This window comes from Balaenoptera physalus, assembly GCF_965194825.1.
Source record: "Balaenoptera physalus genome assembly, chromosome: 8".
NCBI lineage: Eukaryota > Metazoa > Chordata > Mammalia > Artiodactyla > Balaenopteridae > Balaenoptera > Balaenoptera physalus.
The window spans coordinates 13,015,768-13,030,796 of record NC_138887.1 but is presented as its reverse complement, the minus strand read 5'-3'; the positions used below and the strand labels follow the sequence as shown (position 1 = coordinate 13,030,796).

Below are 15,029 nucleotides of genomic sequence, written 5' to 3'. Positions count from 1 at the left end.
TTCCTAGAGATAATATTTCTTACCTATGAAGTTCAATAAAAGGTATGCAAGAGTATTCTACTTGCTCTAATTTTCATCATACATCATGACCTCAAATTATCTAGAAAGACAAGATGTTCGAAAATAAGGACATTCCCTTTAAAACATTGGGGGAAAAATTACTATTCTCTTTATACATAGGAGATAAAGGCAGAGCAATATAGTAGTTAGAATGTCTGCATCCACTCACCAAATATTTATTAAGCACCTACTGTTTTCCAGGCATCATTCTAAGAGCTGAGGATATAGGGGTAAGTGAGAAAGTAACAGCTACCATTTAGAGTGCTTACTATGTGCCAGGCTCTGGCCTAAGAGTTTTCACACATGTAAACCCATTTAATCCTCAAACACAACACCTCTATGACATGGGTACTGTTAATTTTTTCATTTTACATACAAGAAAATTGAGGCACAGAGAAGTTAAATAATTCACCAAGCTAGCAACTGGTAGTAGTAGTCCTGGGTGTCATGGAGCTTTTATTAATCTAAAATCCTTCCCTTCTCATTTTCTGTTTTGCCTCTGTGAAAAGACCTAACATACAACTAGAAGTGGTTATGGCTCAAATAGGTGGTGTAACCTTTTCACTTTTAAAGCTTTCTTTCTGGGAATGTTTAAACAAAATTTCAGCTATACTTTCATCATATATTGTGACCCCAAAATATCTAAAAGGCCTGAAAGTTATAAGACTTGATTTTGTTTAAATAGTTGGGGAAAATGAAAATCCCCAACATTTTCATTTTTCTCCCCATTACTGTAGGTATAGGTAAGTAGCATTCCTTCCTTTGGAAAGCCTTTCTTTAATCCAGGGAGGCCTGGTGGGGCTGAAGACCATGGGACCCTGCCTCATTGTAGGGGTGAATCCATGCCAAGGCTAATCATGCCACACTGCCTTGATCATAGTTATTGGATCAAGACTATAAAATATGACCTAAGCATGGCCAATCTGTCTTCACTGAGATTGACAGAGCTGGGAAATGTTCTCTTCACAATGCAAGTGATTTAAGACTGCTGGTAGCCATCTTCCTGGGCCTCAAGAGAAAATGACTCCACAATACTGAGAGATGTGGAGTAGAGAAATTCAGACGCAGAATTCTTTAATATAGCTATGCAAGAAATAGGTCTATCCTTGTCCTCTGCAGTTAAATGAGTATAAAGGGTATGAATACTTTTTTTATTTAAGCTTAAGTGGGTTTCTGTAACTTTCAATCAAGTTTCAATGCATTTTTACAAAAGCATTACATAAAATATGCATGTAGAACAATGGTTATAATATGAATAGAAATCTCCTTTATTCTTTTCCTTTACCCCCTTTCTCTATGAACAAATATAGAACTGTCTACAGGACAAAGGACAGTCTATTTCATTTTCAAAAGTAGTATGCAAAATATATACTTACAAATTCTAACTATGTGATTACAAAGCATTATTTTAATAATTCTTTGGCATATGACAAAAGCACAATATAGCTAGAAAGACAAAATGTTTTATTTTGAAACAATGGAAAAACATTAAAAGACAAATGTCCATTATATAACCAAGAATGTTAAGTATTTGGAAACTGTCAATATTCTAAAATTGGTAGGCACTTCCAGAGAGCTAAATATTACAAATTTTCCTACCATATGTCTTCTCTAACACCAAAAATACTTGATACGATGAAGGAAGACACAACTAATTATTCAAAGTCACCATGTTAGGGTTCAACTTAATTACAAGCAAAAGTTTTGTCCAAGATGTTCCTGACAAATGAAGCTTCCAGTTGAATTTCAGAAATGTTAACAAAAGTATCTTCCTTTTTTGCCTGTGAATGTTTGCGTATTGCTGTATTGTTGGCTTATATCCACTACAGATACTGGTTCTAGGCCAGCCCAAGGGTCTTCAAGCATTGAAGGCTTGAAATAACTTTCCAACTCATTAGACATTCTCTTTTCTCTACCACGCCCTGATCCAAATGGTGTAGATGTCCTTGGAGAACCCTTTAGAAAAGAAATCATCAGTTAAAAAGACATTTAGTAGAGGTAACTGGTACTTTCTCTTTAGAGGCTAGGGGGGATCACACTGCTAGTTAAAAGTTGTGTCTTGAACCCAAATATGTTCACTTGCAAAGTCCATGCTTCCTTTAATCTAGTGTTTTAAAAAAGTATTTAAACCTATTTGATACGCTAATTTATTGATAATGTTATGCCCACTGTCACCTCAAATTCTTTTGGGTTTCTAATGTAGTAAATTTCCCAAACTATAAACTGGTGATGAAGTAAGAAATTACTTGTACTGTAGTTTTCCCTCAGTATTTCCCTATTGCTTCTGGAAGCAAATTAAACCTTTTTTTTTTTTCTTAACCCTACAGCTTCAAAATTTCTAGAACCCTCCCATCTCATTAGCTCCACACTCAAAGGGATGGGTTTGGTTTAGCATAAGTTGGAAAACTACCAAGCATATTTAAGATGTAAACCACAGAATTCTATACATACCAGAAAGAAGCCTTAGAGCAGAAGCCAATGTAGTTGAAAAACTAAGGCCAAATGGAAAAAAAAAAAAAGAAAAGAAAAAAAAGGGAAAAGGTGCCAGCAACAGCAGAAGAAGAAAAAAAAAAAGGAAAAGGTGCCATCAGTAGGAAGGTGGCACTAGCCTGTAACCCTAGAGATGAGCTCTATGCTGGGGATTCATTCGCTTTTTTTCCTCCTTGGAGACCGGGGACTCAGAAAAATTTACTGCAACGAACTGGCCAGGCCCCTGACGAAGGAGAGGGAAGTAGGGAAATCTGTGTTTGGGCGGCAGTGTACTGGCTAAAAGCAGGAGGACTATAGAAACAAAGTACAGCTCTGCAACTTTTTAGAGCATTCTAAAGAAAGTTATACTTAACTTCTCTGAGCCTCAGTTTATTCATATGCGACATGGGGCTAACGATAGTATTTCACTTCATAGAGGATTCAAAATAATCCACGCAAAGGGATTATTAGTACCATGCCTGCCATACAGTAAGAGCTCGGCAAACGCTGGCTATTATTACCTGGGGGTGGGTCTGCTGCTGCCCTGGGGAGTAGCCGAATTGCTGCTGGGACCCCGCGGGGGACTTGGAGTAGTTGCCAGGGTAGCCGCCAGGGGACGGAGACCCGAACCGGCCCCCAGGGAAGCTGCCGCCGTGTCGCGGAGAGTGGCTGCTCCCGTAGGGCCTAGACCTGGGCCCGTACGGCGGCGTGTGGTGTGGACTCCCGTACCCGTCCCGCGGGGATGGCGGCCGCGCTCCGCCTCCGCCCGGGGTACCCCGGAAGCTGCTCCCGCTACCCCAACCTCCTACACCCGGGCCGGGGCAAGGAGGAGTCGGGGGTCGGAAATTCTGTCGGTGCATCTCAGGAGACGAAGACGAGGACCTCACTGGTACGTTCTCCCGCCGGAACTGTCGCGACAACCGTTCAGAGACACTTGGTGGTCCTTCACCAAAACAGTCCTCCGCCCGCCAGCACCATAGAGCACATTGGTTCCGGCCTCACAAAGGTTCCTCTGGGGCGGCGGGATAAGTAGGTTATCGAATTGGGTACAGATTCAGCTGATTTAAGTGAAGGAAGGAGGAAGAAAAAGGATAAAGTAAAGGGCGAATCCCGGGCCCCAGCAATGGCCTTTGCAGTCCCGCGGGTTGGCACTAACTGACGGACTCGACGCCTGCCGAGCGGATGCGGGGGGGGCCCGGAGTGCTGGGCAGGGCAGGGCCCCTCCCACCTGGCGGGGGGCGGGAACCGAGGTGTCCGCGGGCGCCCCCAGTGGCTACGGGTCGCGCGCGCGCTTCGTTCTCCACTCACGCGGGGAGCGAGGATTTCACAGGGGTACGCGATGCTGGCGACGCTGGCGAGGGTCGCGGCTCTGCGGAGAACCGGCCTTCTCTCCCGCCGGGGCGGCGGGAGGGGGCTGTGGACCGGCCGCCCGCAGTCAGGTATCCTCCGAGACTCGGTCCGGGCGGCGAAAGGGACCCCAACCCCAGCCTCCCCACTCCGGCGGCACCCCAAGGAGAGAGCCGCGCTTTCCAGAAGTATCCGCTGTCCCCGCCGCCCGCCCTCTGGCCTTTCGCGTCTCCCCTTGCCCTGGCTCCGCGGTAGCCCCGTGGTCACCCTTCCCGGCGTCCGGGCCCGGGTCCGGCCCCTGCACGGTCCTACTGGGCGGACTCACCTCTTTCCCTTACTCCTCCCCCCTCGTCCCCCAAGTTTAAATACCTTGAAAAATGCACCCTCAGCCACATTTCAGGAAGGGTTTCAGACTGCACTTTAAATAACTCGGGGGCGAGGCTCTGCTCGCAGAGGCCGCACTTTACTCCCTTCCTTGTTCTTGTTAAATGCAAGCGGGTAAGCGAGTTGGTTAGGAAGCAGAGAGCCTGATTTTCAAAAGGAGCAACATTTGGCTAAAGCTCTTAAAATAATGATCTTTTCACAGACTTTTGGTTATAAAGAAAAGTGTGATCATTCAAGAATGACCCCTAATGTATAAACCCACCTTTGTACCGAATACCTGTCTCAGAATTTTATTTAGAAGATGAAATTTAGATTTACTACAGTTTTCTAGAACTTTCTGTACACCCTCCGAATCTGGGAATGATAGTCCACTGTGAGTCTTGACATCATCTTGTAGGAAACAGAATCTTAAAGAATTTTCGGACTCATTTAATCATAGCCTAATGGGTAGCCTGGACCTGTGCTTTTCAGCCTGTGAACCTTCTTGCAGGTGCCGCTCCGCACTGTCCGTTTGACACGTTCTGTGACGTGGCAAGCCGAAGAATGTGATGTTTTCTCAGCTTCCGTCCTTGATGAATGGAGATACACACACACTTTTCTGTTGTTGTTTGTTTTGAGGGAATTCGGTTCATCAGGCTTTTCCTTTAGACACAAGTTGTAGAATCAATCAAGGCAGGATAATGCCATCAAGGCTTTGTGATGCAGTTAAGGCCCGGGGATCCCAGATTATTCACTTTATTATATACTTTTGTCCTGGCCAAAATTTCACCTTTCTGGACATTGTCTTTGGTGCTTAGCTTAATGCCTGGTAATTGGGCTGTCAGATATTTATTGAATGAATGAGTGGGTCACATCATATTGGTCAGTGATTCTCACCTATAATACCCTCTTTAATATCATCAACTAATCTACATTTTGGGGGGAGGGAGCAGAAAAATGAGCGTGGCAGGGATCAAAATTACCTTTGTTAATTTTTAAATAACTGGCAAATATTTTGCAGAATTGAGTGAAGTACTGTAAGTTGTCATTTTACTTGCCTTACACTTCTGGAATGCTCTTTCCTATAGTGATACACTGCTATCTTCTACACATATGAACTTGCATTAGAAACGGGGGAGGTAGATTTTGACAGGTAGATTGCACATGACAGTGTGCCTGTCATCATGTTTTCAGGTATATATGAGGATTGAGGGAGAGTACATTCTTTATAATTATATGGAAACTCCAGATTCCACTTGGATCACTTCTGAGAATAGACAACTTGCCTTTTCACAGATGAGAAATTGTCCAAGAAAAGTGAAGTGACTTGCTTGAATTCACGTAGCAAATGGATGTGGGACCAGAACTCAGGCTTCTTGAATCCCAGGCAGTTGTCCTTTTTCCTAGGTAAAGAAATATGAATTGACGCTCAGTCCATCCTTTGAAAAATGCAATAGATAAATAAGCATGTAAAATTCTGACAGTGGTACCGCGTAGCATATTATATTTAGAGATTAGTAGATACAACCTTAGTATTGAACTTTTGTGGATGTAGCTAGAATCTTCCTGAGTATTAACCTGGGAATTGCAGTCTGGCTGCCTGAACTGGTGGGTCTGAGGTCCCCAGATACAGACTTGTGTTGGTTACTTATATGGTGGTGAGTTCAGGGGAAGAGAGATGAAGTTTTATGTTGCGTTGCCTGGAAATAGAAAAGTGAATTGGGATGATGTATGTGAGAGTTTGGTGGCTGCGCCATGAAGTAAGTCTGAGTCCTGTGGAGGGAAAAGAGCACGTTAGCATTTTTGTGAGTAACACAGGTATTGTTCCCACAAAAAGAGAATTGCAGCACTCTTCAGGGAAGACCAGCATTAGAAAGCAGGATCCTCAGTAGGCTAGCGCTTTTATTGAAGACACTGCTAGTGGCTAGGTGCTGTCTTCAAGTGGCATTGTTCACAGAGGACATCAACAGGCAGAACGTCAAGGAACCTTCTCAGTACCCATGAGCTTTGTGGGGAGCCCCCAGATTAATTGGTTGACTTTGTGGTGGTGCATGTTTTATAAGTTTTACATGAATACAAGTAAGATTATCACTAAGGAAATTTAATAAGTGTAAGTGAAAATGGGGCCTTGTCTATTTCTATAAGACTGAGGATCTTTATTTAGGTTACCTAAGATTTTTTGGTGTGTCTTTTTTCAGTAGATTAAACAAAAATTTTTTTTTTTTTTTTGTAGAGCCTTTATGAGAGCAGGTGGCTTTGTGTTTGAAGCAGGAATTGGGGTCTCATTGCTGCTCCCCCTGTCCCCTACTTTAACTGCCTCCCTGAAAAGACACTTCTGGGGGCACTGCTGAGGAATTCCTAGGGCTCTCCAGAAAGGGTTTGAAAGCCAATATTTTAGGTAGCTGTCAGGTATTAATGAGTGCTGCAAAAGTAAATACTTTGGTTAGTCTTACTGCTTATTCCCAAGGAGTAAATATTTTCATGTTTCTGCATGGTCAGGGCTTTCTAAGCCAAGGAAACTAGAGCCTGGGTTAAAGGGCAAGCCTTGGAAGTTAAAGGATGACTGAAATGATTGTTAGAGAACTCTCAGGAAGTTTATGTTTATATTTCAAAGGGGTATAAAACTCAGAGCCTTGGAGACATTCCCAAGATTGAGACTGTAAACCCAGGGAAGTTTATCTTTCCCCTTGGAGACATTTATTTACATTCCAAAGGGTTAGAACCCAGGGACCATCCCCTTTTCTTCCGAAGGAGAATTTGCTTACATTAGGAAGATAAGCCTTCTCTGCTTTTCTTGGGGGAAGGTGGCTGCTGGGCAGCTATCCCATACAAACTAATAGGTTTATAATCTGGGGGACCTTTCCTGGGGTTCAGTCCTTGTATGTGCACGCCTAGTCCGCCCGCTCTCATTATGACGCCTGTGGCATATTAGGTGTGGGGAAAATGGTGCATTTCTTGATGTAAGTAGTAATAACTCTGATCTCTGCTTCAAAAACCTCATGTTTTTGAATACATATAGATATTAAAAACATATATATATATATATATATATTTTTTTTTTTGCCATGCCACGCGGCCTATAGAATCTTAGTTCCCTGACCAGGGATCGAACCTGCGGCCCCCTGCGTTGGAAACACAGAGTCTTAACCACTGAACCACCAGGGAAGTCCCCCCAAAAATGTATTTTTTTTTTTTAAACACTTTTATTATTTATTTATTTATTTATTTATGGCTGTGTTGGGTCTTCGTTTCCGTGCGAGGGCTTTCTCTAGTTGCGGCAAGCGGGGGCCACTCTTCATCGCAGTGCGCGGGCCTCTCACTATCGCGGCCTCTCTTGTTGCGGAGCACGGGCTCCAGACGCGCAGGCTCAGTAGTTGTGGCTCACGGGCCCAGTTGCTCCGCGGCACGTGGGATCTTCCCAGACCAGGGCTCGAACCCGTGTCCCCTGCATTGGCAGGCAGATTCTCAACCACTGCGCCACCAGGGAAGCCCCAAAAGTGTATTTTTGATGATGAAAGCACTTCTGAGGACAGAAGAATGTATTTAATAGTTTCTATGTATAGAAATTTTTGTTCCGATTTTAGTATATGTGCTGCTGAAGGGAGCCCTAGAAATGTTTGTACAGTCATCCCTCGGTATCTGCAGGTGATTGGTTCCAGGAACCCCCTTTGGATGCCAAAAACTGAGGGTGCTCAAGTCCCTTACCATATAAAATGGTTTAGTATTTGCATATAACTACACAACCTGTGTATACCTAAAATCATCTCTGTATTACGTATAATATCTGATACAATATAAATGATATGTAAATAGTTGACAGTACGGTGCAACTCTATGTAAATAGTTGTGGGAGGTGCAGCATATTCAAATCGTGCTTTTTGGAATTTCTTGGCATTTTTTTCTCCCAAATATTTTCGGTACACTGCTGGTTGAGTCTGCAGTTGGGGAACCCACAGATATAGAGGGCCTACTGTATGTATACTTAGAGCATAAGCTTTATCTTAATCTTTCCTGAAGCCTTTCAGGTTACCTCAGTTTTCCTTATATACCTTCTGTTGTCAGCTGTTCCATGTTGAAGACTGTCAGTCGTAGAAAAGTAAAGGCATCTCTGGGATTGATTAGCTCATTTACTGGTAAGGTGAGGCCTGCCTTGAATGCAGTAGACCACTTAACTATCACGTAGTGTTCTCATTGATAAAGCAGGTATTAGAAGTAACTTGTTTTTGCCTCTGAGAGCCAAACTGCTGTTAATGATCTTCTTTTCAATTCTAAGCATGTATCCACTGTCCATAGTAGTCAAGCACAGGTGAAAAGTATTATACATGTTTATTTCTTTTGGACTAATATTCTTCACCCATGTGTAATGCAAGTGTTAATGCATTAACTCACACTTATAAAAGTTTTCATTGAAAATAATAAAATTGTTGACAGAATACTTTGACATGAAGAAGAATGTAAGAGTATGATTATTCTTTTCCAGACACAAATGTTTGTTTTAAAAGGAGTAAGTAAAATTTTAATGTCGCTAGAATTGGTATCTTTGTATTTTTCCCATTGTAAAAACAATACGTACCTTTTGTAGAAAACCTGAAATGTTTAGCAAAATAGAAGGCAAGAAAAAATATTAGTCTCTTATCTAAGAAGCGAATACTTAACATATGAATAGAAAAAAATAAACCTCACATACTTTAAAACTTTAAATCGGAAAATAAAAGCTTTTTAAAAGGGAAAACCAACTATACATGAGTATTTATATAATGTGGGGTTGGAAAAACATGATACCTGTACAGAAAAGAGTTAACATAGCAGGCCTCAGGCTGCTGTCTTTAGAAGGACCTTCTTACAAGTGTGGCCCTTGTTTGGCATCTGGGAACTTGGCACTCAAACTGCTCCCTAATTAATAAGGGTGCTTAGATGATTTGTACAATCAGTGTGATTTATGGATTTATGGTGAGCACCTGATTTTCTTCTGGGAGTCCAGAATTTTGGTGCATGCTGAGCAGAGAGTGCCTATGTGAAAAGCCCTCAATAAAACCTTTGGATTCTGGGTCCGTAATAGACTTCCCTGAGCAGAAACATTGCACATGTTACTGATTTTTTTTGTTGCTGGAGAAAGAAGCCACAAAAGAAGCTTGGCATGGCCCCTCGTGGGAGGGAGAGAACATAAGAAGCCTGTGCATGGATTTTTCCAGACTCTGCTCGTCTTTTTCACTGACTGATTGGGTCATATATCATTTTGCTGTAATAAACCTTTAGTCATGAATACAGCTATGTACTGAGTCTTTTTAGCAACTCACTGAAGGTGTGGGTAGTCTGAAGGAACCCTGAAACAATAGCAAAGGCAGAAAATAAAAGAAATGATTTTTTGCAAAGTGAAATTCCAAAACCATCCAAAAAACCAAACAGCAGATAAAGAAAAATTACATTTGCTAATTATGACTCATAAAAGGTTAATATTCTTACTACACGAAGAATCCATACAAATCAATAAGAAGAAAGATAAACATGCCTGTAGACATATGGGCCAACAAGAAGAATAGATTATTTTTAAGAGAAGAAAAAGAGCAAGTATTAAAAACAATGTAACTTCAGAGGTCATTAAATAAATGCAAATTAAAATGGTAGTAGCATGCAAATTTTTAACTGTTAAATTTACAACAAACAAGTAAACAGTATGCTCCCCAAACCAAGTGACCATATGCAGGGTTATGGAAGATGGTGGAGAGCACTGTTTCCATATACTGCTGGTGCCAGTATACGTTAATACTGCCTTTCTGGTGGACAGTGTGATGAAATGTATGAAAAGTTTGAAAGAGTTTATAGCATGAACTTGGCTAGGTCACCTTAAGACCTTCCTCTGTCCTTGGAAGCATGCTCCTCATTCTCCTTTCTCCATCCCCCAAAACTCTAAAAGCCTTAGAGAATAATTTTTTTAAAAATTTATTTGTTTATTTATTTTTGGCTGTATTGGGTCTTCGTTGCTGCACATGGGCTTTCTCTAGTTGCGGCGAGTGGGGGCTACTCTTCGTTGCGGTGTGTGGGCTTCTCATTGCGGTGGCTTCTCTTGCTGCAGAGCACGGGCTCTAGGTGCATGGGCTTCAGTAGTTGTGGCTTTCTGGCTCAGTAGTTGTGGCTCTAGAGCGCAGGCTCAGTAGTTGTTGCACACGGGCTTAGTTGCTCCGTGACATGTGGGATCTTCCCGGCCCAGGGATCGAACCCGTGTCCCCTGCATTCGCAGGTGGATTCTTAACCACTGCGCCACGAGGGAAGTCCCTTAGAGAATAATTTTTATCTTTACTCCTTAAAGAGAAGTTCCTGGGAGGGTTCTGTAGCCCTTCGCAGAAAGCATCCTAAATTCCCTCTAGACATCTCCTGCTCGTCAGAATTACCCATTGGAAGCTGTTGAAAACAAATCATGGGCTTATTTATTGTTTTTGGCCCTGCCATGTGGCATGCGAGATCTTAGTTCCCCCACCGGGGATTGAACCTGTGCCTCCTGCAGTGGAAGCGCGGAGTCTTAAATCACTGGACCGCCAGGGAAGTCCCGAAAACAAAAATCAAATCATAAGACATTTTTTCTCACATGTGTATCCGTCCACACACTTCTTCCCGGCTGTCCCTTCTCTTCCCTTCTGTTCCTCCTCTGTTTATCTGCAGTGGGTCTGTAAAATCGGGTTCCCTACCTTTTTTGTGTCAAAAGAGGCTCATCACATTCACAGTCTAACACTGTGCCCCACCTCCACCCTCCCACGCCTCGCATGCACACATTTTCTTCTTTGCCATGATAATTATCATTTCCCTCAAGTACCTGTGATGGTGTTTTGCTGGTTGTCCCCTGGAAGGGATGCCTTTTCCTAGTTGGCACAAAGGTCTTGCCTTCGCTCAGTCTTTTCCGGGAGGAGAGCCACCACACCAACACGGAGAAGTTCCAGGGGCCTCTCGGGTTTGTGGGCATTCATATTTGGTAATTCATTGCGATCATTTGCTCCATGAGTTCCTGGTTGAGCCACTTCTTATCCTCTGAGTAGTTCACTTCAGGCTGGCCCATTAAAGAGGCCTGAACACTGAAGTTTTTTTCTCTGGCTTCCTGACTTCTGGTTGTGAATCCTACAACTATAAATTGATTTATAAAGTCTATAAGGTGGTGCTGTTTTCCACCTTTCCATGTGCCAGTCTATAGCAGTGGTCTTTCTCCTAAATGACTTTTGAAAGGCAATTCATTGCATATATTTAAGTTCATATTTAAAAGTTTTTATCACAAGTAAATTTTACAAGCACTATGGTGAGGGTAAGAGCTGTAATGTGTAAGGAATATGTTTTCCTTCTGCCCAGTGGGAGAAGGCTTATCATGAAGGCTTATTCGTAGGCCTTATTTGATCAATTTTAGGAAAAAATACGTATGAAAGTTGAAGACCTGGAAATTGATTTCTTTAAAATGATTCATTTCTTACAAAAGTCTTCACATATCTCAGTTTGAAAACTGCTGCTAACAGTGAAACAACCTACCCCTGAAATGGACTTTCCAGTTGTTGGCTTTGATGCTCTACGGTCGCTTAGAGGCTACCATTTTTCCTCCTCCAGTGCTTGGTTTCTTCATTGGTCAGGATAGGCTAGATGGGGTGGTGGTACAAATTAGCCCACAATCTCAGTGGCTTAATACAATAAAACACCTTTCTTGCACATATAGCTACACTATCTGAAAATTGTAGCTTCCAGGGTCACTGCGGCAGGAGTATAGAAGCCTGGAGGATTTCGTGGGATGTTTTTAAGGATCAGGGCTGGAATTAGCTTATGTTTCATTGGCGAGGCCCCTGGCGTTTGGGCCCAACCTAATTGCAAGAGAAGCTGGGAAATGTAGAAGAGCAGAGCGATTTGGGATTAGCACTGATTTGTCCTTTGGTTGTGGGCATGCTTTACCTATCATTCAAAAACCCTTTATCTGGTCTTTTTCCACTGTTCTTCCTGTAAATTTCTCAAGTTTTCATTAAAATAGTAGCATCCAACAGTTCAAAAACCTGTTTGATTGCAAATCCCATAGTAATAGCCAAGTCCTTGCAGGAGAAGGGCAATTCTCAAGAAACTGAGTGTCAATGGAAGGTGAATTATAAATTATTATAAGTTACTATCCATCTAGCTGTTGTTCACTGGTTGTCTCTAAATGATGTAATTGCCTCGTAACTTTGGCATCACTTCCACAGTACCTTTTTACAACTCAGAATTTTTAGGTTCCCTGGAATGTTTTCCAGTGGATTCTAATTTTCCAAGTACTCTAAATTCCTAAAATTACCTGCCAAATTATACTATTAGGAACAGAGCTTCTTTCAAGACTTTTAACCTGTGCTAGAAAGAAAATATCCTGCTAACTATTCTAAATAAAGCTTTGAAGAGATATCCATCTACTATCTCACTCCTAAGTTCTGGTAGTTAAGTTCTCTGTAAAATATCAAATTAAGAAATCATTTCGGTGTATATCACATGTTGTATTTCATAGTGATATTCGATCAGTTTGTTTTATGATGACTTTTTTTTTTTTAATGTCTCAGTAGTTGACTAGTACAGTGGGGGAGGGATGCCATGATTGCTGTCCTACAGATGAGCCACTTGTGTGGCCATCTGTCAATTATATCTACTCTGGTGCTGCTCAAGTTTATTTGTGTCGTGGAAACCTTAGGGCCAATACCACGGGAGTTCCTAGAAGCAGCTCTGACAAGCATAGATTTGATGGCAGCTTCATTGTAGTTATACTGCTTTGCATGGTTACTCAGCTGTGATCATCATAATAGCTTTCCATCCTAGAGGCCAAATAAGTTAGAGCGATATACAAGCTGCTCAATATATCTTAACAAATTACGTTATAATAGATGCTCTTTTCAACTGTTTTTTTCCCCTGTAATCAGCCTATTCTGGTCTTTCACAAACAGGCAAAATATGGCTGTAGATATCTTTTTAAAGTATAGCGTATTGAGAATCATATATGTTATTTTCTGTTCTTTGAAATAATCATGAGTCATGTGTTTTTCTTTTGTTTTCAAATCTGGATTATCTACTTTAATAGGTATTGTGACTGTATAATACAATGATGACGATGATGTTAACAACAATTGTTGATTTTTAATGAGCATTTACCATGTGCCAGGAAGTGTACTAAGCACTTTACATATAACATTTCATTTAATCCTTGCAAACTCTATGATATAGGTGTTTCAGATGGGGAAACTGAAGCTCAGAGAAGTGAAGTTACCTTGGTCAAGGTCACTAGGGTAGTAAGTAGTGAAGCAGAGAATTAAATCCAGTCAGTCTCCAGGGTTTATGCTCTTAACTGTTTAAAACTCATTAATTAATTTTGACTTAAATGTGCTCTAGAAGTCCTTTCTGGTTATCTTCTCAGATAATAAAAGTAAAATTCTATTGCCTGATGTTAAATTAATTCATTTGAAAAGTTTTGTGTCATTAAACAAAATTTATTATGGTTGTGAGATGATATTGGTAGAGAAATATATACTTCTCTTTATGGATTTATAATGAAATGAGATTTATGGGTTGAAGAGACCTCTAAATATATTTCCTGTATCATTTGAAATAAAACAAGGGCCCCAAAAGAGATGAGTACATAAGACCAGTAGTTTTGGAGTCTTATGTAACATAAAGAATTACTTGTCCATTCATTCCTAATGATGTCAAAATATCTTCTCACATTTGAGGTCTTTTTCTATATTTTATTTTCTCTAAAATATCTTGTTTTCTCTCTCATTTTGTTCTTTATGTTTTCACTTTTTGATTTTCCTTTGTCTTTTTTTTTTTTTGCTGATTATACACTTAATCACAATTAAGCAAAATTACAGAAATAAATAACTTAGCTAGTGAAAGTTCTCCATAAATTCTTACCCCAAGATTTAGCCACCAGTAGAATTTTATGAATGCTCCTAGAAATACCAACATGTATTATTAATATTATTATGTATCTTTACAAATATAGGATCATATTATACATTCTCTTCTACAACTTGATTTATTTTTTAACTTAGGAATATATCTTGGTGAACTTTACATGTCAGGGTATGTAAATGTCTCATTTTTCTTAACGTTGGCACGGTATTTTTTTATATGGATGTGCCGGTGCTTATTTAACATTTCACCTGTTGGTGAATTTTTGCACTGTTTTGAATATTTTGCTTCAGTATTAAAAACAGTGAGGCAGGGGAAGGGGTAGTTAGGGAGTTTGGGATTGACATGTACAATGGGTCTCTTCAACCCATAAATCTCATTTCATTATAAATCCATAAAGAGAAGTCTATATTTCTCTACCAATATCATCTCACAACCATAATAAATTTTGTTTAATGACACTGTAATATTTAAAATGGATAACCAACAAGGACCTACTGTAGAGCACAGGGAACTCTGCTCAATATTATGTAACAACCTAAATGGGAAAAGAATATGAAAAAGAATAGATACATGTATATGTGTAACTCAGTCACTTTGCTGTACACCTGAAACTATCACAACATTGTTAATCAACTATACTCCAATATAAGATAAAAAGTTAAAAAAGATAAAAGCAGTGAGGCAATTCACAATAGAAGATGTATGAATGGCCTATTATTACATGAAAAGATTTTCAACAGCATTAGTCATCAGGGAAATGCAAGTTAAAACCACAGAGAAGCATCATATACCCATTAGAATGGCTAACCTTAAAAAGATGAACAATACTTAGTGTTGTGAGGATGTGGAGTTTCTAGAACTCGCACTGTTGTACGAACACTTTGGAAGTCTGTTTGGCAGTT

The 15,029-nt window shown here is 40.7% G+C and overlaps 2 protein-coding genes across 16 annotated transcripts in view; one reads left to right on the top strand and one right to left on the bottom strand.

The window, feature by feature from the left end:
* Nucleotides 1-1,507: 1,507 nt before the first annotated feature.
* On the bottom strand, nt 1,508-3,532 carry MPLKIP (M-phase specific PLK1 interacting protein). Its single transcript, XM_082473663.1, has 2 exons — nt 3,051-3,532; nt 1,508-2,016 (listed from the first exon to the last, which is right to left on the bottom strand). The coding sequence occupies exons 1-2, from the start codon at nt 3,387-3,389 to the stop codon at nt 1,816-1,818; spliced, it is 540 nt and encodes a 179-aa protein (XP_082329789.1). The 5' UTR covers nt 3,390-3,532; the 3' UTR covers nt 1,508-1,815.
* A 238-nt stretch (nt 3,533-3,770) lies between these two features.
* Nucleotides 3,771-15,029, top strand: part of SUGCT (succinyl-CoA:glutarate-CoA transferase) — a 789,655-nt gene continuing 778,396 nt past the window's right edge. For all 15 annotated transcript variants that reach the window (XM_082473570.1, XM_082473569.1, XM_082473565.1 and 12 more), the window contains exon 1: nt 3,771-3,968. In XM_082473570.1, the coding sequence (XP_082329696.1) occupies nt 3,869-3,968 (100 nt within the window). In that variant the 5' untranslated portion in view covers nt 3,771-3,868. The remainder of the gene's footprint in view (nt 3,969-15,029) is intronic.